At 43.3% G+C, this 26994-nt stretch overlaps 1 protein-coding gene across 4 annotated transcripts in view; it reads right to left on the bottom strand.

Moving 5' to 3' along the window:
* The window catches only part of LOC108521970 (activating molecule in BECN1-regulated autophagy protein 1), a 105713-nt gene that overhangs the window by 38389 nt on the left and 40330 nt on the right, over window positions 1–26994 (bottom strand). For 2 of the 4 annotated variants that reach the window (XM_017862068.1, XM_017862069.1), the window contains exons 2-8: window positions 20944–21198; window positions 20510–20568; window positions 19777–19960; window positions 18254–18426; window positions 16648–16714; window positions 15926–16072; window positions 14619–15655 (exon numbers count right to left, since the gene is read on the bottom strand). In XM_017862068.1, coding sequence (XP_017717557.1) covers window positions 14619–15655; window positions 15926–16072; window positions 16648–16714; window positions 18254–18426; window positions 19777–19960; window positions 20510–20568; window positions 20944–21078 — 1802 coding nt within the window. In that variant the 5' untranslated portion in view covers window positions 21079–21198. Of the gene's footprint in view, window positions 1–14618; window positions 16073–16647; window positions 16715–18253; window positions 18427–19776; window positions 19961–20509; window positions 20569–20943; window positions 21199–26994 lie in introns of all 4 variants that reach the window. The other 2 variants (XM_017862066.1, XM_017862067.1) reach the window with 1 other exon arrangement.

The raw sequence follows: 26994 nt of genomic DNA, 5'->3' as shown, positions 1-26994 counted from the left end.
TATTATTCAGCCTTTGAAAAGAAGGAAATTATGATTATATACATACAACTTTTTCTTTTCTTTTCTTTTCTTTTGAGATGGAGTCTCGCTTTGTCGGCCAGGTTGGAGTGCAGTGGTGCGATCTCGGCTCGCTGCCACCTCCACCTCCAGGTTCAAGTGATTCTCCTGCCTCAGCCTCCTAAGTAGCTGGGATTGCAGATGCCCACCACCACACTTGGCTAAGTTTTGTATTTTTAGTACAGATGGAGTTTCACCATGTTGGCCAGCATGGTCTCGAACCCCTGACCTCAAGTGATCCACCTGCCTTGGGACTCCCAAAGTGCTGGGATTACAGGCGTGAGCCACCGCACCTAGCCACTGTGACATATTAATAGATGATCCTTAAGGACATTATGCTAAGTGAAATAACCCAACCATAAAAAGACAAATACTACAAGATTCCATTAATAAAAGGTATCTAAAGTGATCAAACTCACAGAAACAGAGAGTGATGGCTGCCCGGGGGTTGTGGGAGGGGGAAAAGGAGTCATTCAAAGGATACAGTTTCAGTCACACAAGACGAAGAGGTTCTAGAGATCTATTGAACAATAATAAGTACTGTACACTTTTAAAATTAAGAGAGTAAATCTACGTTGTTTTCTACCACAGACACACTTACACGAAGATAAAAAGGGTTACATGAGCCAACAGAACAAAGAAAGGATAAAAGCCACCTGGATGAGGTGAAATGACCCAAGGGGACAACAAGGAGACAGAGGCAGTAGAAGCTGGGTTACCTTTGTGTAGGGGAGGAAAAAAGCAGAAGAGGCAAAAAGATTCACATGTACCCTCTGATGCAGCAAAGGAAAAGGGCACAATGTTAACAAGCTGCAATTCTCTTTCTATGACAAGGTCATACTTTCAGCCTCTGATTTCTTTATTATTACAATTTTCTACTCCTGTTCTAACTTGATTTTAATTTCCTGGCAAGTAACACCCAAGTCATGCAGCCTTTTCATTGGAACCCACCACTCTGTCCAAGGTGCTCTGCAAAAGGTGCAGGCATTCTTCTCCAAGATTTTACATAGTCCATTTACATAATCCAAAAGAAGGTTGCTCTCATACTGCATAATCTAGCATAACGGAGATCTGCTCACTAAAGTGAGCCTCATCCAGCAAATAAGCTTGGAACCTCCATTTTCCCCCTTTGGAAACAGAGGAGGAGTTTGTTAATTGTTGCTATTTAAAAATCAGGCAGCTTCTCAGGTGAGGGGCTGTCAGCATGTCAGCCTACAGCAAGCAGGGGGAGCCCCTGTGGGTGAATTAGGATGGGTGGGGTGGTGGAGCGGGTACTGTAATGACCAGTGACTCCCCCTGGTGGAGCCAAGTGGTAGGGCACTTAGGAAATATTTACCCACACCTAACCATCAACACTTTTTGCTTGAGGTAATGCAATGGCCAAGTACACAAAATTGGATTTAAGTAGGAAACATGACATCAGCCTAGCATAGACTAAGGCATCAAGAAAGTCCATGCCTTGATGAAAGGGGCTGCTGTCCTACTCAATTCCTGCTGACTGTTACGTGGGAACGTGAGCCAGTTTTTTCAACAGAATCCAGATATCTGAATTGATATGGAAAAAAAATTCCAAATTTTTAGAAATACTGTGAGGCAAACATACATACTTGAGGACTATTTTGCAATCTCTGGGTTAATGTAACAACAGGCCCACCCATGAAAGCAAAATTTGCTCACATAAACATGCTGTCAGGAATGCTTCCAAGAAAGAGCATAAATAAGATGTACTGAATCCTGCTCCCACCCCCCAACCACTCAATAAATGTGTAAGAAATCCGGCCGGGCGCGGTGGCTCAAGCCTGTAATCCCAGCACTTTGGGAGGCCGAGACGGGCGGATCACGAGGTCAGGAGATCGAGACCATCCTGGCTAACACGGTGAAACCCCGTCTCTACTAAAATACAAAAAACTAGCCGGGCGAGGTGGCGGGCGCCTGTAGTCCCAGCTACTCGGGAGGCTGAGGCAGGAGAATGGCGTAAACCCGGGAGGCGGAGCTTGCAGTGAGCTGAGATCTGGCCACTGCACTCCAGCCTGGGCGACAGAGCGAGACTCCGTCTCAACAACAACAAAAAAAAAAAAAAAAAAAAAAAAAAAAAAAGAAATCCAGCAGGAGGAGAGGATGCTACCTGCACAGTTCTAATAGGCTGGGACCAATTACAATAAGCAAAATATGTTATGCAAACAGAACCCCATACACCTAGTGTCATTGTCTTGGTAAAAACCTCCAATGCACCCTTTAGAGCACTACTCTGAATAGATACAATAGAGAAGGAGATCTGAAGGGGGAAGAATGAGTACACGAGAAATTGCTCCCAACGTATTTTCAGCACACATACAGATTTCACTGTAGTCCGCAAGTGCTCCAACACCCTGAGCTGACAGAAGCGATTACATCTTTTCATGTTTCAGGGTGTATACAAAGCACACAGCAGGCACTACACCATTCAGCCCCAGAGAGAGGAATGATGAGGGATAATTTAGATCAGCCTAGCAGGTGCTAGTATGACCTACACTGGGGGAAGGGCTGCCTGCCAAGCATACTGCCTGGAGGATCTGGAGGCTCATGCCCTCCCAACCAGGGCAAGCCTCCTCATTTGCACGCGATTCCCAAGAAAGACAGAAAGTGAGGCTGGAGAACTTTGCTTCAGGCCAGATAGCACAAGAAACAAATTCTTTAAGCATTTATGCCTGCTCTTAACCATCAAAGAATCCCACAAGAGCCAATACTTGGAGCACCTAGTCCAAAGCAGAGAGAGAGAGCAAGTGCAGGAGTCCCCTAACAATCTCTTTGGGGCCCTCATTGTCATAATGCCTCCTATTACTCTAGCACCTGACTCTTCCAAATCACATTCCTAAAAAGCAGGAGTTGGCAAACTACAACCTGCAGGCCAAAACCAGCTATGAATGGTTTTCATATTTTTAAATGATTGAAAAAATCAAAATAATTTTTATGACTCGTGAAAATTATATGAAAATCAAATTTGTCTCCATAAATAAAGTTTTATCGGAACACAGCCACACTCTCATTCATTGATTCATTCATTTATTTGAGATGGATTCTTGTTCTGTAGCCCAAGCTGGAGTGCAGTGCCATGATTTTGGCTCACTGCAACCTCCACCTCCCAGATTCAAGGAACTCTCCTGTCTCAGCCTCCCAAGTAGCTGGGAAAACAGGCACCTGCCACCATGCCGGTTAGTTTTTATATTTTTAGTAGAGGTGGGGTTTTGCCATGTTGGCCAGGCTGGTCTCGAACTCCTGACCTCAAGTGATCCGCCTGCCTCGGCCTCCCAAATTGCTAGAATTACAGGCGTGAGCCACCACAACAGGCCCACACTTACTCATTTAGATATTGTCTGTGATTGCTTTCATACTACAACAGCAAAGTTGAGTAGTTCCAACAGAGACTGTATAGCCTCCAAATCCTAATATATTTACTATCTTGACCTTTACAAAAAGCCTGCCAATGCCTGATATAGAGGGTAGGGCAGAGAACACACACAGAATTCAGAGGCTCAAACAGAGTGACCTACTCAGGCAGGTGAGCAGCAAAGGTAAGAAAGATTAACAGAATGAGGCTGGGTGCGGTGGCTCACGCCTGTAATCCCAGCACTTTGGGAGGCTGAGGTGGACAGGTCATCTGAGGTCAGGAGTTCAAGACCAGCCCAGCCAATATGGCAAAACCCTGTCTCTACTAAAAATACAAAAATTAGCCGGGCGTGGCGGTGGGCACCTGTAATCCCAGCTACTCAGGAGGCTAAGGCAGAAGAATCATTTGAATTTGGGAGTTGGAGGTTGGAGTGAGCAGAGATCTGCCACTGCACTCCAGCCCAGGTGACAGAGCGAAACTCCATCTCAAAAAAAGGAAAAAAGAAAGAAAGATTAACAGAATGATACCCCTCCTTCACTCTGTCCTCATTCCCATATTGCCAAAGAGAAAATGGGTTGCCTAACCACCCCCAATGACAAATACATTCAGTATCTAAATGTTACTGCCAGCTGGGAGAGGTGGCTCACACCTGTAATCCCAATACTTTGCGAGGCCAAGGGGAGCAGATCACTTGAGGTCAGGAGGTCGAGACCAGCCTGGCCAACATGGTGAAACCTATCTCTACTAAAAATATGAAAAATTAGCCGGCAGTGGTGGTGGGCACCTGTAATCCCAGCTACTCAGGAGGCTGAGGCAGGAGAATCACTTGAACCAAGGAGACGGAGGTTGCAGTGAGCTGAGATCACGCCACTGTACTCTAGCCTAGGTGACAGAGCAAGACTATGTCTCAAAAATTAATTAATTAATTAATATAAAATTACTGTCTTATAAAGAGGCAAGAGATGCCTGGATTTTTCCAATCACTTAATAAGACACAGAAGACTAAGTGGACGAAGGCCAGTATGTACGTGATTGTCAGAGGTAGAACAGGGGTATGTTTTCTCATACAAGGGTGTCAGAGAACAAATGTACACTAACACCTTAAGATGGCAATTAATAGAATTAACAGAACAAAAGTTTTTCTCAAAAACTTTAGGAGGAAGCTCCTGAAAACCCATGGTAGGAGAATTTACTACTGATAAGTTTAAGAGCTTATGGGGGGAGGAAAGGTTTAAGAGTTCTTTTGAGACATTGTTTCCCTCTTTTACCCAGGCTGGAGTGCAGTGGTGCGATCTCGATCTCGGCTCACTGCAACCTCTGCCTTCCGACTTCATGCGATTCTCTTGCCTCAGCCTCCCGAGTAGCTGGGATTACAGGCACCCACCACCATGTCCAGTTAATTTTTGTATTTTTAGTAGAGACGGGGTTTCACCGTGTTGGCCAGGCTGGTCTCAAACTCCTGACCTTGTGATCCGCCCGCCTCAGCCTCCCAAACTGCTGGGATTACAGGCGTGAGCCACAGTGCCCGGCCTTAAGAGTTCTAATCTATGAAATCTATGAAATAATGTTCAGTTAAATAAAACAGGAAATAGGAAATACTTTATACATCTTACATTAGTAATAATGAGTACTATACAATTAATTTTCATTTACCACTAACAACGCTGATACTCGGGCACTAGCAATTCCACTTCTAGAACTTCATCTTCTAAAAACACTTAAGTACACAAAAATCCTGCAACACTGAAAAAGAAAACAAGACATGGCCAACATGATGAAACCCCATTTCTACTAAAAATACAAAAATTAGCCAGGCATGGTAGCGCACACTTGTAATTCCAGCTACTCAGTAGGCTGAGGCACAAGAATCGCTTGAGCCCAAGAGGTGGAGGATGCAGTGAGCCAAGATCACACCACTGCACTCCAGCCTGGGCTACAAAGCGAGACTCTGTCTCAAAAGGAAAAAAAAAAAAAAAAAAGGAAAAGAATTAAAATAAATAAATGGAAAAATGTGTTTTCATTAGCACACAAAAAATTCTGGAGTTAACATACGCACAAATTGTTAATAGCAGATCTCTGAGCAGTGGTTTTGAGAGGATATTCACTTCCTACAATCATACATTTCTGTAATGTTTACTTTTTTTACAAATGAATTGGCAATAGTTTTGTAAGCAGCAAAAAAAGAGGCATTTCATTTCCATGTATGATCTCTTGTTTACTATAAATTTTTCAAGCTCTCCCTCACGGTTTCAATAACATACCTTCTTATTTGGAGTTTGGGGAAGAGTGGAGGGGCCTTCTTGCAGGTAATATGCCTGCTGAGAGGACTGATTCATTCATTTGTTCACCCATTCATCAGCTCTTCACCCAAACATTTAAGGCCTCTCTTATTCTGACAGAATCAGTCATTCCTCCTTCTCAGTTTTCAACACAGTCTCAAGACACAAATCAATCTAAAACTGTGCAGAGTTGGACTAGCTTTAATTTACGCTACTTAGCTCCTAGGTCTATTCTCAACCAGCAGCCACAGTTATCTTTCTAAAATATAAGATCATGCTACTCCACTTCTGATGGCTTCCCAAGTCACTCAAAGGAGGAGGAAAAAAATCTCTTAAATGGCTTAGAAGACCCTGCATAATCTCATCCTTGTCACGTCTCCAACTTCATCTTCTATCACTCCATCCCTTGCTGTGCTCCAGCTGCACTTGCTGACGGTGCCAAGCATCTCAGGGATTTTGCATTTGCCCTTTCCTCTGTCTAAAATGTCCTTCCCCTAGTTTCGATGGGGTTTGCTTTCGTATTTCTTTAAGGTCTCCTCTGCTCCTTATCAAACCTTTTTTGATGATCCTATTTCAAATTGCAGCATCCCCTACATTTTTTATACATTTCTCTTTTTTGCCATAGAACTTGTCACTGTCTGGCATACCAGGTATCTTATTTTTTTATTGTCTTTTTCCCATTAGAATGAGAGAATTATTGCCGGCATTTAAATAGCATCTGGTGCCAGGCAGGCGCAGTGGCTCATGCTTGTAATCCCAGCACTTTGGGAGGCTGAGGCGGGCAGAGCACCAGAGGTCAGGAGTTCAAGACCAGCCTGGCCAACATGGCGAAAACCCGTCTTTACTACAAATACAAAAAAATTAGCCAGGAGTGGTGGCAGGCGCCTGTAATCCCAGCTACTCGAGAGGCAGAGGCAAAAGAATCACTTGAACCCGGGAGGCGGAGGTTGCAGTGAGCCCAAGATCGCACCATTGCACTCCAGTCTGGGCAACAAGAGTGAAACTCCATCTCAAAATAAAATAAAATAAATAGCACCTGGAATGCAGCAGGTGCTTAGTAAATATCTGTTAATGGAATGCATGAATGGATGCATGCATGGATCAATCACAGTTTACAAGTCCAACTCTCAGGGTTACTAGGAAGAACCAAACTCATCCATGGAGCAGCCCTTGTGCATACTCCTAAGTTCCTTCTTCTTTTTTCTTACAGACAAGGTCTCCACTCTGTTGCCCAGGCTGTAGTACAGAGACACAATCATGGCTCACTGCAGCCTCAACCTCTGAACTCAAGCGATCCTCCCACCTCAGTCCCCTGAGTAGCTGGGACTACAGGCACATGCCATGACGCCCAGCTAATTTTTGAGCTTTTTGTAGAGACGGGGTTTCACCATGTTGCCCAGGCTGGTCTCAAACTCCTAAGCTCAAACCATCTGCCCACCTTGGCTTCTCAAAGTGCTGGGATTACAGGCATGAGCCACCATGCCCAGCCCTCAGTACTTCTAAAGCCTGAGTTTACCTTCCCCAGCTTCCCTTCCCTTACCTCTCTTAAACTAAGTTTGTTAATTCCATCATAGGCTTGGTCTCCTTTTTATTTCCCAATACTTGGTCCTCTTTCTTCCCAGAAAGAACATGTCATAATTTGCCTGTATCACAAATGAAGATTTCCCGGTTGAGAATTCTTCCCTATTTGTCCTTAAATGCTGAACTTCTAACTCAGAAGAACTCAGAAGTTAGGAAGGGTTTATTGTACTGCATCTTGAATACCACAGACAACAATTCCACCAGTTTTTTCAGGGGGAACTATTCACACCCTGCATAATTAGAGGTAAAGCAAAACTTTCTGCTAACATAAGGATTCTGAACTTCACAAGAGAAAAAGGACCTACAAGTATCTCAAAACTTAAAAAGGTTCATTCTAATGATGCTCAGACTCCAAAACAAAAGATGAGAGCACACATTTTCTCAAACCCTAAAAATCCTACTTCTAAGTAAATTTAATGAAAGCCTTCCACAGAAACTTAAAGAAAAACAAAGCATCAGTGGGAAAGAACCTTCGCATTTAAATTGGATTACCCACATGTAATTTTTGAACTAAATCAAGACCAAGTATACCTTCATAAAGATTGCAGAAGAATCTTTAAGGACAAAAAAAAAATACCAACAGCACTGACAGGCAGAGATATTATTGAGATGCCAAGCCAAAGACCAACAAAATGGTCTCAAGAGCAAGCTATATTCAATATGAATGGGGTACCAAAAAGATAAACAAAAGGGAAGGCTGCATATGATGCCAGTGCTCTCAAGGAAGGTGCAGGCCCTGAGTCATCAGTGTAAAGCCAATATAAAGGACACATATTGGCCAGGTGCAACAGACTTATTACAGGCTTCAGGACAACCCATTCACAAGTTAGGAACATAGCACACAGTGAAACATCAGAGGTCACCAGAGCTCAAGTTATGGAAGGTGTGACTTTCTTGTACAACTCTAGGTAATACCACTTCATGTATTTAACAAGTAATTATTGAGCCAATGACTCCGTAAATGATGTGATATAGTAATAGGCTTTTTATCTTTTTTACTAAAAAGGCCAAACAGGACTTATATTGCATACGAAATCATAAGGAATATAACTTCAATTCTACTTATTCAATTCAAGTAATATTTACTGAGCATCTACCGTGTGGCCAGCTAGTATTCTAGGTAGAGAAGGGATATATACAGACATGATCACTGCCTTCAGAGAGCTCACTGACAGGTAAACAAATAATTTTCTGTCATGGCTGCAATATCACAAAGAAGTATCTAGTACACATGCAACAAAGAAAAGGAAGTGATTACTTGGGGCGATCAGGGAAAGTTTCCCAAAGGACACGGTGACAGCTGTGCTGGGTTTTGAATAATAAATTGTGTACATTCCCCATCCAAAGAAACTGGGAGAGATTAGATATCAAAACTCTTTAGACTCAGCTAGATCAACGGCATGGAAAACTACTAAATTTGGACCCCTTTCTATACCAGTCAGGCTAAGAAGACTGCTACTTTCCTCATTTTTAGGTTGCCAGCCCTCTTTTGTGGACCTACAATCAGCAGACACACCCATTTATTTTCCTCCATCAGTGATGGTTGGGCTGAGGCCTCCCTGGAGAATTCCCAGGTGATGGGAGCTGAGGGATCAAATAAGTATGGTGGTCCATGAAGCCTCAAAGGGCTTCAGACTGTTCTAAGCTCCAAAGCAATTCCCCCAGAGAAGTCTAAGAAACCTAGCAATCCAGTGAGGGCTTCTAACTCTAACCTTTGGTGTTCTGGCCACATTTCACACTAAGGCCATCAATGTGCTTTCTCAGTCTTCATCTATCATGAGAGAAAAAGACCTAAATTCTCAGAACACACTCAGTCTTACAAAATACTCCAGACCCAAACCTTTCTTAACTACCTGGAGACAGAATACAGAAACAATTAGTGCTTCTAGGAGGAGATTGAGATCAATTTTCATCTCTCTCAGTTGCTGGAATTTTAATAGTGAACACCCCTAACAGGGATCACTTTATTAGAACTAATCAGTGTAGTTCTATGGGCAAATAACTAAAACAGCATTTCTCCTAGAAGCATTGCGTTAGTTACCATTCTACCCAACAATAATAATTACAAATTATCTAACATACCTCCAATTTCTTACAATAAGAGCTGAAGGAAGAGCCCCCTCAGGCAATGACCTACGTCAGCAACAGAGGTTTTGACAAAGAAAACTGCTGTTTGAAGGAACTAATTTCAAATGAAATGGAGGAAAGGGTGCCCTCTTCAGGGCCCAGGAGTTCAAATCCCACTTTTGCTTACAAACACCTCTTTAAGAAATAATTTACTCTCTGTTTTCTCATCAGAGAGAGAGATTGGACTACAAAAGTTCTAGGTTCCCTCCAGTTTTAACTTGCCATTGAAGCCATTTTCTTTTTCCTAATACCAGCCTTTAAAGGCCAAGGGCACCCTATTGCAAGGAGCCACAATACCCTGATCTTCTGCTGGATCCTGCACTCCCACAGAGAAATCGTTTCTTTGTAGTGAAGCAAGGGCCTGCCACTCAAGTTGCAATGTAGCATCAGACTATTATAAAAAGACAGCTCGTCCTCCACTGCCCACAGGCAAAAGGAGACAAACTGTGTACTGGTTATTACCATTTGGCAGCACACAGCTACACTTAAATACACACTGTATGCTTATTAATACCCTCACTATTTGCAAACACTATTAAATATTCCAGCAGCATCACGGATCCAAACATCTCTCCTTAGCCTATCTCCTACTACAAGGCCAATGAACAAAACTTTCTCCTTTCAAGTACAGTCGCCTTTTGTGAACTTCACTCACTCAAGAACAACTGTCATCTACAAAAACAGGCTTTGTTAAAAGATCCAACCTCGTACACCAACAGTAGGGACACCTTTTCTTCCCAGCCATCCTTACCTAGCAGCAGCAGCCCAACAGTGACACCTGCTGGAGAACTAGAAGCAAGGGTTGGCTCATCACCTAGAGACTTTCAGTCCCTTTAGAAGGCAGAAGAGGCAGACTAGCACCTGTTTGTCTTAGTGATTTACACCAGAATGCAGCCATTCAAATGGTAGTCCTTCTTTAATGTGTACGCACTTAGAATATTTTACAACATATCTCATTTTTGAGACAGCTGTCAGCCCTCATGGCATACGACATCCTAGCTCATTTAAAAGTGATTCCATATAAATAATGTAACTACTGAATTAATATACTATTTTAAAATGAGAATCCTGAGTTATTTGTATATTTTAAAAGAAAATGAGCATAAATATAAAATTGTTTACAGTGAGATGACCAGGGACTTCATTTTATAATACACATTTTAAATGGTTGAACTTTAAACCACAATGTCATACATTTTTGGACACCAGAAAAAAATATTAAACAAAAAATTATTGGTACTCCTCAATGTTTTGGGTTTTTTTTTTTTTTTTTTTTTTCTCAAACAGAGTCTTGCTCTGTCGCCCATGCTGGAGTGCAGTGGCGCGATCTCGGCTCTCTGCAACCTCTGCCTCCCCAGCTCCAAGTGATTCTCCTGCCTCAGCCTCCCGAGTAGCTAGGACTACAGGCATGCGCCACCATGCCTGGTTAATTTTTTTTGTATTTTTAATAGAGACGGGGTTTTACCACATTAGCCAGGCTGGTCTCGAACTCCTGACCTCAGGCAATCTGCCTGCCTTGGTGTCTCAAAGTGTGGGATTACAGGCATGAGCCACCGCACCTGCCCAGTAGTTTCTGGGTTTTAAATAACCTATTTTATTAAGTGATTAATAATATTTTTGATGTACAATATCATAGCCATGAGTCACACGTGATTATTTCTTTTTTTTTTTTTTTTTTGAGGTGGAGTCTCGCTCTGTCGCCCAGGCTGGAGTGCAGTGACCGGATCTCGGCTCATTGCAAGCTCCGCCTCCCAGGTTCACGCCATTCTCCTGCCTCAGCCTCCTGAGTAGCTGGGACTACAGGAGCCTGCCACCACTCCCAGTTAATTTTTTTTTGTATTTTTTAGTAGAGACGGGGTTTCACCGTGTTAGCCAGGATGGTCTCAATCTCCTGACCTCGTTATCCACCCGTCTCGGCCTCCCAAAGTGCTGGGATTACAGGCGTGAGCCACCGCACCCGGCCTAACAGTAGCAGCATTTCAAATGCTCAATAGCCACGTGTGGCTAGTGGCTACCATCTTACGTAGCACAGACAGAGAACATTTCCATCAGTGTGAGAAGTTTTATTGGACAGCACTGCTCTAGAAAATCTAGTGTTTACAGACAAAATTATCTGATATCTAGGTGGGGGGAGCAGATGGAATATAGATTAAAGAAAGCTAGCCAAGCACTGATAACCTTTGAAGTCAGATTATAGGTGTATGGAAACTCAGTTATACTTTTTGTTTTTGTATATGTTTGAAGATTTCCACAATAAAATGTTAAAAGAAAAAAAGTGGTTCACTTAAAAATGAAGTTACAGCCAGGCGCAGTGGCTCACACCTGTAATCCCAGCACTTTGGGAGGCCGAGGGGGCAGATCACCTGAGGTCGGGAGTTCGAGACCAGCCTGATCAACATGGAGAAAACCTGTCTCTACTGAAAATACAAAATTAGCCAGGCATGGTGGTGCATGCCTGTAATACCAGCTACTCGGGAAGCTGAAATAGGAGAATTGCTTGAACCCAGGAGACGGAGGTTGTGGTGAGCCGAGATCACACCATTGCACTCTAGCCTGGGCAACAAGAGCAAAAATCCATCTCACAAATTTTTTTTTTGTTGTTGTTGTTGTTTTCTTTTTTTTATTATTATACTTTAAGTTCTAGGGTACATGTGCATAACGTGCAGGTTTGTTACATATGTATACTTATGCCATGTTGGTGTGCTGCACCCATCAACTCGTCAGCACCCATCAATTCATCATTTATATCATGTATAACTCCCCAATGCAATCCCTCCCTCCTCCCCCCTAAATTTTTTTAAAAAGTTATCATATTAAGGAAAATGCCATGAAGGGCAGCTTGCACAAATCTCTAGTCATGAAGACCAGAGTTCATATTCTCACTCAGAGACCTATTATATGATCTTTAACAAGAAACTGACTTCCCTGAGCCTCACTTTCCTCAACCATAAAATGGAAAATTGAATACCTGACTTGCATAGAGTTGTTGTTGAAAGCAGAAGGAATTATTTCAAAGCAAGAACATAATACCTAACACATAGTAGGCCCTCAGTAACTGGTATCTCTCTCTTTTTTTTTTTTCTTGAGATGGAGTCTTGCTCCATCACCCAGGCTGGAGTGCAGTGGTACAATCTTGGCTCACTGCAACGTCCGTCTCCTGGGTTCAAGTGATTCTCCTGCCTCAGCCTCCCAAGTAGCTGGGACTACAGGCCCGCGCCACCATGCCCTGCCAATTTTTGTATTTTTAGTAGAGACAGGGTTTTACCATGTTGGCCAGGTTGGTCTCAAACTCCTGACCTCAAGTGGTCCGCCCGACTCAGCCTCCCAAAGTTCTGGGATTACAGGCATGAGCCACTGCACCAGCCAGTAACTGGTACCTCTAATTATGATCAAACAATAAAGTTTATTTTAAACTACTCAGGTATTTCTCAGAATAGCACACGAAGAGGTACTACTAAAGCAGAATGGACAAAAGCTAACCAGAGTCCACTGGTATTACAGAAACAGCAACTGCTTGGTTGCTTAGAGCAGTAACTGAAGACAGTCCTTTTACACCTTTTATAGAGATCTTTAATAAACTTTTTAAGTGCCTACTACATGTCATGCACTGTGTTGACTGCCTTCTCACGTCTCCTGGCAAAGAGGAAGAAGAGAGGCTCGGGCCCCTGATGAAGACCAGTATGCAAGGCACAATATTCCAAAACCAGGAATTGAGGAGCTGTTAATCCAGAACTGGTTTCAAGCATATGAGCAGAGTTAGCAAACCTCTCTATTTTGTTTATCTTTCACATCCAGTCAAGTCTCCCTCTGTTTCCCACCCCAAGCCCTTAGTAAATGCCTAAGAACCTACATGCACTATACCCTTTCCTCCCTGGCATGTGCTGGTTCCCTAAAATAAAAAGGTCTTTCCCTCTCCAAATCCTACCCATCTTTCAAGACTTGATTTTGCAAAGCCTTCTTGAATGATACTTCCCTTTCTCTGAGACTACATCCAATCTCAGTACCACACAATGAAGCATTTGCTCATCTACACTTTTGAAAAATTTTGTTGTCTTGCCTCCACAATAACACTGTAGACTCAGGTTGGTAAAGACCATGTATTATACTTCTTTTGTATTTCCCACAGTGCCTAGCACAGTACTAGAAAATTTGTAACCATTCAACTAATACTTATTGACTGAGTGACTGTCTAAAGCATCCTCCCAAAATAACAAGTACATTATGTGCATAATTCATATTCCCACCCTTGTTAGAAGCTTATGTCAGAGAAATTTCAGTTGCTTCGACAGAGGATGTAATGCAGCGCAATATGCTGTTTGGATCCAACAGGCATATTCTGGGAGTTGGTGATTATGCTAGCTTTGACCTTTACAAAATTACAGAAAGAAGTCCCTAATAAATCAAGATAGATGCGCACATAGCCATGCACGGAACATGTGGTGGGCGATCAACTACACCCACTCTGTTTCTGCCATAAAAGAGTTGGCTAGGATGCCAATCCGAGTATGGAGAGTCCTTCCTTCCATGAATTATTCTTCTTCTCCACTCCAAAGTGAATGTCCATCTGGAAGGTCCATTCAGAGAATCTCAACAGAGCAACTAATAGGCTGTCCAAAAACAAGTATCTCTGAAAAAATTGGAACTTTCCTTGACATACATATATATATAGATATACATATTTTTTTCTTTTCCCTTTGTCAAACTGCAGTGTTCCAAAAGATAAGGATTAGGAAGTGAACTCGGTTGTCCAAAGCAACACAATCAGCAAAGAATCAATAGACTAATCTGTACCATGCAGGGTTCTCTTTTACTTATTCCTAGGCACACTGGGACATTGTTTTGTCTCACAATAAGTAGTCCTGCACATACAACATCTCAAGAAGGTCAAAAAGCAGGGCAGAGAAAGTCAATGATTCCATCTCCTCATGCTTCTCTAACCTAATCTACACTCTCCTTTCAAGGCTAAAGCCAGAACCTTGAGCTTAGCCAGAAATAGAGCTAGCACAGCCAACTGACTCATACTGCTAGGCCCTATCCTATCTCTGCCACCAGAGCAAGATTTTCCAAGAAAATGCAATGGGGAGATCAGAAGCAGATGCGTGGGTCCCAGACACTCCAAATACAGCCACAACATCTATAGGACTGAAGGAAATGATACAAGGAGAAAAGCAAGGGATGCAGGAGAAGACAGGAAAGCAACTGCTTACCTCCTGAGTGAATCCTCCTCAGAGCTTTCCTCAGGCATATCCTGATGTAAGGCCTCCTGTGACACAGTTCCAGATCTGCTGGACTGGGTGTAAATTCTTTCCCAGTGGCCTGTCTCCTGGTTAAAGGCCACCCCCACAGTCCTCTCCTCCTGCGGACTAGCAGAGCTGCTCAACTCCAGCCTGCTGGAGCTGGGCGTTTGGCCCTCAGTCCGCTCAAGAGGTGGTAACTGGCTGCCACTCGATGGCACACCCTCAAAGGAGCTGGGGACCTGCCAGGAGGAGCTAGCCTCGCCAGAGGAGTAGTTAGGTGTGGTTCTTTCCCAGCGCAGCGTATCGTTGTTGAAGGTCAGGAGATTGTGGCAAGCACGACAGCGATTCAGGTGGCCACGGGACAGGTTGGAGTTGTTCTCACTGCTGTGTGGGGTGGGCTGGTGGGAAGGGCCTGGCCTCTCAGATTCAAGGTTATTGTTGAGCATTTCCTGGGCCTGTTGGGTCTGGGGAGCTTCCCCACTCAGGCTCTGATCCAGCTCCTGAAGCCGGTCATACTCCAAAAAGAAGCGTCTCAGGTCACACTGAAGCTCATGGCGAATGTTGCCCGAGTTATTTTGGCTGGAGCCATTCCCTCCATCTGACTCAGTTGCCAACCCTGATGCCGGAAAACCCCTCCCTTCTGTGGCTGAAGTGTACACAGATGCCTGAGAGCCACCTTCCTGCTGTCTCAGCACAGACAGCAAACTCACTGAAGAGGCACTGGTCCTGGGTGGGGGCATGGATTCCGCCTCAGAGCGGGAGTTCAGACTGAGTACTGTCCGGGTCCACTCAGATCCTGTCAACCCGGGAGCTATTTCTCGGTGATACCTAGAAGGGTGGCTAGACAGAGGCCCTCCCAAAGAGCGGCGGGTAGGACCCAGACTGAGGTTGCGGAGCGTGTTGCCGGCAGTGCTGCTCTGGACTGTACTGAAGGCAGACGGCCGGTTCAGGAGGCCCTGGTCCTGCTGCGTTGATGAGGCCTGCTCCGGGGGATGGAAGGGCTCGGTCTGTACAAAAGAAAAGGAAGGGGTAGTAGCTCTGGCAGAAGCAGGGGGGACACTGTCCTGGTGTGGCAAGAGGGAAGGAACTCGAGTGCCAGAGCAGCGGCTGCAAAGGCACAGGATCCCAAGGTGCTGGCAGCACTCAGCTGTGGGGTAACTGACCCGCTGTCGGAGCCTGATGTAAGCGGAAGTCCTGGGGCGCTCCGTGGAGGGCTGAGGGGGAGGCGGTGGGGGTGAGGGGGTAGCAGAATCTTGCACTGTGCTTTGCTCTCCCACCTGGATGCCAGAAGAGCGGGAGGACAGCATGTGCAGGAAATTGTGGAGGAGAGGTGTCCGGCGAACTGGCTGTGATTGCAGGAGGGCACGCTGACGGTAGTGGGATAATTCTGTTCCATCTATGGGGATCTCTGGTTCGTCATCACCCTGCAACGTGGACCAGCATGGGGCAGGGGGTAGAGCAAGGCAGTTAGGTAGTACCTCCAAGTAAATCAAGAAAAACTAACCACTGACAATCATCCAAGGAAAACAATGTTCACAGGTGGGAAACAACTCTCTACCCCTGAAGCATTGACAACTGGCCTCAGATTCAAAATAATCACATGGTATTAAATTTTCCACTCCCAATCAGCAGCATATCTGAATGAGTGCAGCTGACAAACCAATTGTCTTACAAAAGACATCTCTCCATGACATGGAAGCAGTGAGGGGAAGCAAAATGTCAACCAGCCAGAGGCACATGAGTGACAAGCTATCCAACACTGTCTAGTGATGATAAGGGTTACTTCTAATGAGGCGATCACTGGAGAGTTTCAGAATCGACTCTCCTGTCAAGATTATGACTATAACCCTGAATATACAATCTGAAGCTAGCTTTAAATCTTGACTGGAAAGAAAGACTTGGGTATTGAGAATTAAAATCCAATATAATCAGAATTGGAATACTAGTTAGGAAAAGAACTCACAGTTTAGCTGGAATTGGAACTGCTGGACTAACTTACCTGTTGATTAGAGGGGTTAACAATTGCTGTGAGTAAGTAGTGTCCAAGTGGATCAAATCTCACCAGACTGAAATCACAGAAGAGACAAAGACACGCATAGAGAGATTATGTTAACTGAGAAGAGAAAACTTGTGTTCAAATTTATAGCAATCATTACTGATAACTGGTATCACTCAGGTATCCACTTCATTCAAGACTTTCAAAACTTTCAAAGAGATTAAAATAACAACACTCAATACTTCTTGCCAGAGTAAAGGAATATGTATCACAAAAATAACGATTTCACATGAAAAACACCTAGGGTTTCCATCCCAGGAAACAGCTACATTAAGCACATCTTTGCTCAAATACAAGAGCTCATCCTAACCATATAAAATGCTCTCATACTCTGCCACAGAATCAGTTCTTCCCTCATATGGCAGCTACACCAGCAAGAAGCATGAATCTTGGTGGCAACGAACAGACCCAGCATTAAATGACATAGCTGAAACCAGAAAATTGGCCTGTATTTGACTGCAAATCCAAGAGGACCAAAGAAACACAATGCATCATCTTTAATACAGGCAATATGTTTTGATCTTGAGGACTAAATAAATGTCAATTACATGCTTACATCTCCATCTTCCAGTTTGATATACACAGACAACCCAACGAGGTATCTAAAATACCACCCAAACTTGTTTCAGGTTTTCCCAAAGAAAGACTATCCAAAACACAGTTAGCTTTGAAACTAAAAGAGAGTCTAATGACCCTGGTCTCCAAAGATCAGAAGAGGAGGCCAATAAGGGAAAGCTGAAATGAACAAAATGAATGTCTCCCAGCTGATTAGTCAACTGTTTAGAAAGTAGGAGGCAGCCAGGTGCAGTGGCTCACACCTATAATCCCAACACTCTGGGAGGCCAAAGCAGGATGATCACTGAAGGCCAGGAGTTCGAGACTAGCCTGAGCAACACAGTGAGACCCCCGTCTCTACAAAAAAATTTAAAAATTAGCTGAGAGTGGCTGCACAGACCTGTAGTCCCAGATACTCACAAGACTGAAGTTGGAGGATTGCTTGGGCCCATGAGGTCAAGGCGCAGTAACTTGGGCCCATGAGGTCATGACTACACAACTGTACTCCAGCCTGGGTAACAGAGCAAGACCCTGTCTCTTTAATAAAATAAAAAAAAAAAAAGGGCGGGGGTGGGCACGGTGGCTCACGCCTGTAATCACAGCACTTTGGGAGGCTAAGGTGGGCAGATTACTTGAGGCCAGGAGTTCAAGACCATCCTGGACAATATGGTGAAACCCTGTGTCTACTAAAAATACAAAATAATGAGCCGGGTGTGGTGGTGGGCGCCTGCAATCCCAGCTACTTAGCAGGCTGAGGCACAAGAATAGCTTGAAGCCAGGAGGTAGAGGTCGCAGTGAGACGAGATTGCACCACTGCACTCCACCCTGGGTGACAGAGTGAGACCCTGCCTCAAAAAAAAAATAGGAGAAGCTGTGAGGATGACAACTTGCCCTGAGCGGGGATAACAACCTGTCTTCCAAAGTGACAGCTGGCAGAATGTTCTCTATCATGTCAGTCCTGTGCCAGACAATGCTGATGGGGCAGCGCACTCACCGGACCCGTTCCATCTCACTAGCTGTCTTCACCACAGCAAAGGGTTCCCGTCGACTCCAGTCCCAGAAGTGGATCTCATTGGCAGTGGCAATCAGCAGGAGCTGAGCCGTAGGGTGGAAGGCCAGGGAGGCAATGGCATTGTTGCTATCTGTGAACCAGCTTTCACTGCCACCCTGTGAACAAACCAATTCCAGATATTCTCAGGTTACAAGCTACCAGCACACTGGGAAGTCAATTTCAAGAAAGGTCCATTTAAGGTAAAATGACTACGTCTAGGGACTACTTTAAATATATCCTTGTAAAAAGATGTAGAAGATCAGTGATCTGGCAGTGCCACTGATTTATCAGACAAATACTATATAATCAGCTCAGTTCTTCAAATTATTCACAATCTATAAGCAATAAGCATATATACACAGTTCCTATTTCTTTTTTTCTTTTTTTTTTTTTGACAGGGGGTTTCATTCTATTACCCAGACTGGAGTACAGTGGCACAATCTCAGGGCACTGCAACCTCTGCCTCCTAGGTTCAAGCACTCCTCGCACCTCAGCCTCCCAAGTAGCTGGGACCACAGGCACATGGCACCATACTTGGCTAATTTTGTATAATTTTGTGTATAATATTTTTGGTATAATATCCTGCCCAGGCTGGTCTCGAACTCCTGAACTCAAGCAATCCTCCTGCCTTGGTCTCCCAAAGTGCTAGGATTACAGGCGTGAGCCACTGCGCCCAGCCCACAGTTCCTATATCTAAAGCCTGAGAAAAACTCAAGCTTGGTGTACAACATGGTGCAAGACAACCTGCTAGCCAGTTACTAGGACAAAGAGGATCTTGCTTTGATGATCATGATCAGAGTACAGGACAATCTTTGCCCTTACACAACAGAAATCCATCCTGAACATATCTTAGATTCTCCTATACTATGTCACAATGGGCCAAAGGAAGCAAAAGCGGATGTTCATCTTAGAATGGAAGGCAATCTCAGGGCATGCTTAAACTATTGCAAAAAATAAAAACAAAAAGGAATGGAAGACAGGGAATTAGACTTCCTATTAATTAAGTGGGCAATGTCTACCACAATATATTCAGATGTAGTCCTAAGAACCCGGCTAGGCTCTTCCAGAATTAAAAACTCAATGGTAAACAAGCCTCTGCATTTAGAATATCAAAAGAGGCTGGGCATGGTGGCTCATGCTTGCAATCCCAGCACTTTGGGAGGCTGAGGCAGGCGGACCACTTGAGGTCAGGAGTTTGAGACCAGCCTGGCCGACATAGTGAAACTCCGTCTCTACCAAAAATACAAAAATTAGCCAGGCATGATGGCACATGCCTGTAATCCCAGCTACTTGGGAGGCTGAAGCAGAAGTATCACTTGAACCTGGGAGATGGAGGTTGTAGTGAGCCGAGATCGTGCCACTGCATTCCAGCCTGGGCGACAGAGTGAGACTCCATCTCAAAAAAAAAAAAAAAAAAAAAAAAAACAGAAAACCAAAAGAAAAGGGTATCTTAAGGAAATACTCACGTGTAAATCCCAAATCCTAACCTCCCCATCTAGGCAGCCAGAAGCAATAAGGCCTGAGATGGTGGGATGAAAAGTGACACACCATGGAGTACGGCGGTGTCCAATCAAGGAATGAATACACTTGCCAGTCTTCACCTCCGTAATATAGATATTATGATTCACATGGGTGGAGGCTAAGAGAGTCCTAGAAAATCAAAGAGTAAAACTAATTCAGAAGCATGTGGAAGGGTAACCAACCTTATCAACTTTGGACAACACAGAATAGTGATGCTACCTGCCGATCCCAACATGAAAGAACCTAAGCTTTGTACGTTAGGCAAACATATATCTAGATATAAGGCAAAAATATATCTACAAACAGAAATATTCTGATCTTTAAAGGCTTTTGGCTTGTCCACACTATCCCCAAATGACACATGCCACATTCAGAAAATATTTTTTCCCACTGGAATAACCATCATGCCACTGGTGAGCTATATCACATAGGCAAATGATTGCTATTGAGAAACTTTCCAAGTTTTGATCCTCTGTTTCCTTTGCTTGTTCTCATGATTTTTCAGGTTAGCACTGCTCATCTACTTTCTTTCCCTTTCTGACACGTGGCCAAAGCACTGTTCACAAAGTACTTCAGAGAGCCTTTAAGGACTGACTTGGAAGATCAAGCCAGGCCAAATATACAGAAAGCACTGTTATCACAAATCTTAAGGTTAAGTTACAGATAATTACTAAGTACCTGTCTGGGCTGAAGGCCAATAAGAAGGTAGAGCGTGGACTATCCGGCAGTTCTACTCTCTGGGAGACAAAAAAAAAAAAAGTTAAAATACATAGACTATGTATTTTATAGACTATGGTTCACCCTATCTCAAAAGCACATTAACCATTCTAGATTAGTATTCACAGTGTAGGCTTAAAAACTGGAGACAATGATCAAGCTACAAATTGAGAGAGATAAACCTAAATTACCTTCAGGAAAACTGTCTAGCTCTAAAGGAAAAAGATATTTCTAGCACATTAATTCTTTCAAATTTACAAACAACTCCCTAAGTCAGATATGTCAACTCTCCCACACAAGATAAATATATCCCAACTCTACTGTTAACCCATTCTAAGATCTCATTCTACCATCACCAGCACAAATCCTATGTGAAATATAGCCATTTTCCTTACCTTGCCCTCCCATTTCATCCACCGGGTTTTATCTTCCACCAGCTCCTGCAGAAGCCGCTGAGCTCCCATGGCCCGAGCACCCCGTTCTCGCCCCCAGAGTATCCGGACAGCATTCTTTTCTGGGACAACCTTCATGGTGCTCAGTAGCCACTGTCACACCAGGCCCAGGAAATGAAGGAGCAAGTAACAGCTCCAACACACTGAAGAAGCTAAAATGAGGCCATACAGGTCCTTGTAAATTGTCTTCATGGAAATCTAAGGAATAAAGAATAATGTCAAAGAACGACTATTCTGCAACAAGAAGCTTTCCATTGCAAATATAATTCTAGCTCAAAAAGCAAATTATTCTTTTCCTATTTAATGACACTTTCTCAAAAAAGACCCTTCTCCCAGAATTTTTCTTCCAAAAATATTTCATATTCTCATATTCTCCATAGCTCAACCTTATATCTAAAGAAAGGATCAGGCCAGGCACAGTGGCTCACGCCTGTAATCCCTGAACTTTGGGAGGCCAAGGAGGGTGGATTCCTTGAGGTCAGGAGTTTGAGACAGCCTGGCCAACATGGTGAAACCCCATCTCTACTAAAATACAAAAATTAGCCGGGTGTGGTGGCAAGCACCTGTAAACCCAGCTACTCATCAGACTGAGGCAGGAGAATTGCTTGAACCCAGGAGGCAGAGGTTGTAGAGACCTGAAATAGTGCCACTGCACTCCAGTGCCTGGGTGACAGAGCGAGACTCCATCTCAAAAAAAAAAAAAGATTATTTGGGAGTATCTTCCTCACTCATTTTCTCCTCTCCACTAAAGATCCAGGGTAGAGGACAGAGAAGGAAAGGGAAGGGAAAAAAAAAAAAAAAAAATCAGGTTCTTTTTCTCATCTACCACAAGATGTACAAAGAGAAAACTTCATCACAAATTAAAATTCTACTAAAATGGCAACTAGCAGAACAGTACACACAAGTGCAATGATTGAAGAACAAATTGTGGTCTATATACTGGACTACGTAGCCTGATAAAATGGTCTTTCAAAAGAATATCTACATATGTACAATATTATCCATTGTGGCATAAATGTTTCTTCCAACTCCACTATGAATGTTTTCAAAAAATAGGAAAGTTGAAAAAATAGTACAATAAACATACACTATTCTCCACCTAGACTCAATAATTGTTAATATTTTGCCAAATTTGCCTCATCTAGCTCCATGGATAGAGATATGGCTATATCAAAGTTGTTTTTTGTTTTGTTTTGTTGTATAATTTTGGAATTATTTCAGTAGGTATCAAGACACTTTAACCCCGCATATTTACTTCACTATGCACCTCCTAGGAAGAAGGACGTTCTGCCTCATAACCACAATAACATTACTATACCAATTATCATCGAATACTTCAGTTCTTGTTCGAATTTTCCCAATTGCCAAAAAAAATTTCATTTACGGTTGACTTAAAAAAAAATCCAGAATCTAATCAAAACTCAAGCAATGACTTTGGACGTTTATGTCTCTTTAGTCTCCTTTATCCTAGAATGGCCTCCACGTTTTATGTTTTCATTTGTGACACTAGCTTTTTTGGGGGAGGCGGGGGACACAGTCTCACTTTGTGGCCCAAGTTGGAGTGTAACAGTGCAATCTCGGCTCACTGCAACCTCTGCCTCCTGGGTTGAAGCAATTCTCCTGCCTCAGCCTCCCAAGTAGCTGAGATTACAGGCACCTGCCACCACGCCCAGCTAATTTTTGTATTTTTAGTAGACACCAGGTTTTGCCATGTTGGCCAGGCTGGTCATGAACTCCTGACCTCAGGTGATCCACCCGCCTCGGCCTCACAAAGTGCTGGGATTACAGGCCTGAGCTACTGTACCCAGCTGACACTAGCTTTTCTAAAAGATTAGGACAGTTGACTTGTTAGAATGCCTTACATCCTAGACTCAACTGATTGCTTCCTCATAGTAGCATTTAGCTTCCTCTCTATACCTTTATTTCCTGTAAACAATAGGTTAGGTCTAAAATCTTCATTAGTTTACATGTTTTTGGTGACAGTGCATCACAGTTGATGTGCCTATATACCTCAAGGTGGAGTACATCGGGTGGCACATATTTTCAGACTGTACAATCATTAGGGATCATTTGTTGAAATACGATTACTTGGTTGAGGTTGTTAACAGCCAGACCTCTCTTTGTAAAGGAGTATCTCCCTCTTTACAGTTAGTAATCTGTGGCTATTATTTGGCATCATGTAAATATACTATTCCTTCTTAACTTTTTACTTAATGGTTTAACATTCATTAATGATTCTCTCTTGTACTTTTTTAATGGGGGGAGATGCTGAAAATATTGATTTTCTAATTCTATCATTATTTCTACATGTATTATCTGGCTTTCTTGTACAAATAATAAATTTCCCTTAAAAATTGGTGCAGACGAGCTACTAATTCTGTCTTATTGTTTACAACAGCAAAAACTGAGGACAACCCAGCTGTCCATCTAAAGGGTACTGGATGACTAATCTATGACAAGGAAGATTCTCTGGCTACTGATAAGAATAGATGTACAAAATATATTGTCGAGAGAGGAAAAAAAGCAAGGTACAAAACAATATATTGAGTAAAGCTACTTTTGAATAAGAAGAAAAACTAATGGTAATGCACTGGGGACCGGAGGGACTAGATAAATGGAAACAAAATGGATGTAATACCTGTCAGTGTTTTGAAATGGAATGTTAGTTTGTAGTTGGTTTTTTTTTTTTTTTTTCCAGAAACAGGGTATCACTCTATCACCCAGACTGGAGTGCGATGGTGCAATCATGGCTCACTGCAGCCTCAAAGTGCTGGGCTCAAGCAATCCTCCTGCCTCAGCCTCCAGAGTAGCTAACTTTTAAAATTATTATTATTTTTTTTTTGAGACGGAGTCTCGCTCTGTCGCCCAGGCTGGAGTGCAGTGGCTCATACCTGTAATCTCAGCACTTTGGGAGACCGAGGCGGGCAGATCACCTGAGGTCAGGAGTTCGAGGCCAGGCTGGCCAAAATGGTGAAACCCCATCTCTACTAAAAATACAAAAATTAGCCCGGCATGGTGGTAGGCACCTGTAATCCCAGCTACTCAGGAGGCTGAGGCTGGAGAATTGCTTGAACCCGGGAGGTGGAGGTTGCAGTGAGCCAAGATCACACCACTGCACTCTAGCCTGGGTGCCAGAGTGAAACTCCATCTCCAAAAAAAAAAAAAAAATTAACAAAGTAATTAATCAAAAATAAAATACTACATGAGGCCAGGCACGGTGGCTCACGCCTATAATCCCAGTACTTTGGGAGATCAAGGCAGGCAGATCACTTGAGGTCAGGAGTTCGATATCAGCCTGGCCAACATGGAGAAACCCCATCTCTACTGAAAATACAAAAATTAGTCGGGCATGGTGGTGCACACCTGTAATCCCAGCTACTCAGGAGGCTGAGGCACGAGAAATGCTTGAACCCAGGAGGCTGAGGTTGCAGTGAGCCTAGACGGCGCCACTACACTCCAGCCTGAGTGACAGAGTGAAACTCCATCTCAAAAACCAAACAAACAAAATGCTCGGTGCAGTGGCTCAAGCCTGTAATCCCAGCACTTTGGGAGGCTGAGGTGGGTGGATTACGAGGTCAAGAGATTGAGACCATCCTGACCAACATGGTGAAACCTCGTCTCTACTAAAAATACAAAAATTAGCCAGGCGTGATGGTACGCGCCTGTAATCCCAGTCACTCAGGGGGCTGAGGAAGGAGAATCACTTGAACCAGGGAGGCAGAGGTTGCAGTGAGCTGAAATCATGCCATTGCACTCTAGCCTGGGCAATAGAGCGAGACTCTGTCTCCAAAAAAAAAAAAAAAAAAATTAAATTATGCAGTAAGTACATGTTAAGTGAAAAAAGAACACAAAATTCTATATGCAGTATAATCCCAACTTTGTTTAAAAAATATTTGGAGAGCTGGGCACAGTGGCTCATGCCTGTAATCCCAGCACTTTAGGAGGCCGAGGTTGGTGGATCACAAGGTAAGGAGATCGAGACCATACTGGCTAACATGGTGAAATCCTGTCTCTACTAAAAATACAAAAAATTAGCCGGGCGTGGTGGTGGGATCGCATCACTGCACTCCAGCCTGGGTGACAGAGTGATTCTCCATCTCAAAAAAAAAAAAAAAAAAAAAAAAAAATTTGGAGAAAAAGGACACAAAAGAAATACAATAAATACTAACCATGGTTGTCTTTAAGTGGTGGCATTATTGGTGATTTAATAATTTTAATAGGCAAGTTTCTATTTTTTTCACTTTTTAATTTTAAGAATTATTACCAGAAGCCCAAACCTCACCTTTCACTTTTTTTTTTTTTCGAGACGGAGTCTCACTCTGTCACCCAGGCTGGAGTGTAGCGGCACCATCTTGGCTCACTGTGACCTTTGCCTCCTGGGTTTAGGCAATTCTCCTGTCTCAGCCTCCTGAGTAGCTGGGACTACAGGCGTCTGCCACCATGTCCGGCTAATTTTTGTATTTTTAGTAGAGACAGGGTTTCACCATGTTGGTCACACTGGTCTCGCACTCCTGACCTAAGGTGATCCACCCACCTCAGCCTCCCAAAGTGCTGGGATTACAGGCGTGAGCCACTATGCCCGGCCACCATTCATTTTTTTTTTAAGTAGTAACTACTTATTGTAAAAAGCCAAGCAATAATTGGCTCTTTACATTTCACAAAAGGCTGCAATCTAAAGAGTATACAACCAGATGTATCCAAATACAGAAAGAAAAATAAACATTAACAGCCTGTGTTGAAGTTCTCTCACTGGAGTACTAAGATGTAAAAGTCAGAAAGATTTCACAGTAAGAAAACACCAAGTTTGGCCAGGTGCGGTGGCTCACACCTGTAATCCCAGCACCTTGGGAGGCCAAGGCGGGCAGATCACAAGGTCAGGAGTTTGAGACCAGCCTGGCCAACATAGTGAAACCCCATCTCTACTAAAAACATAAAAATTAGCCAGGCATGATGGCTCACGCCTGTAGTCCCAGCTACTTGGTAGGCCAAGGTGGGAGAATCGCTTGGACCTGGAAGGCAGACGCTGCAGTAAGCCAAGACCGCACCATTGAACTCCAGCCTGGGTGACAGAGTGAGACTCCATCTCAAAAACAAAAACACCCACCAAGTTCCTAGTCCTACACAGCACAGAGTTACCTAAGGAGTGACAAAGAAACAAATTCTAGCCTGTATCCTCATGATACAGCTCTCATCACTTATTAGTGCAAAAATATGTACTGAAAATATCAACATTTTCAGGCCAACCTCCTGAATAAGCTAAGGATGAACTAACTGGAAGGAAATCATCTCCTTAGTAACCCTGACAACTCACAGATTAGGATCAGAAGTCTAGACCTGAACCCAGGGTTGCCCTTCGGTCAAACTGCCACATAAGTGATTAATTACTAACTAGGAAAGTGCCAAAAATACAGTTCCTATTAGTTTACCTTAACCCTCTACTGCAATTATTTTACCCAACATAAAAAAGTTCAGAAGAAACATTTTGAGGGTCCTTTGTCTTAACAGTGAAATATAAAAGCACTTTCAAAAAAATACATTTAAACCAGCACTTTGTAATATTTAAATCTTACAGATCACAAGGTCAGGAGTTTGAGACCAGCCTGGCCAATGATTTGCACCTTGTGTAAGAAACAGCAGTATTCCAATTCCTAAAAATAAAAAAAAATAAAACCGACCTTCTGACCTCCTGTTACTCAAAAGGAACAATAAAATACAGGTCACAAGTACTGTATGACTAAGAAGTACTGTATGACTAAGAAAACTGTGCTGCAACCTCAGATTCCTACAGGATTCAGAAAGGGGAAAGAGTAGCTACAAATATCAATATCAAGACAAAAATCTAAAGATCAGGATTACCAAAGAACATGTCTATCAATTTCCAGGGACCTAAACACACTAAAAGCTGAAACAAGAGAAAGCTTTTACTGACGGGAAGAAGTCAGAGGGAGTAAAACAATCTCTCTTTCGTCTGAAGAAAAATATTTGCTGTTGCTA

This window comes from Rhinopithecus bieti, unplaced genomic scaffold, assembly GCF_001698545.2.
Source record: "Rhinopithecus bieti isolate Rb0 unplaced genomic scaffold, ASM169854v2 scaffold_61533, whole genome shotgun sequence".
NCBI classification, from domain to species: domain Eukaryota; kingdom Metazoa; phylum Chordata; class Mammalia; order Primates; family Cercopithecidae; genus Rhinopithecus; species Rhinopithecus bieti.
The sequence above is the reverse complement of the archived record's forward strand: the minus strand, read 5'-3'. Positions and strand labels throughout refer to the sequence as shown.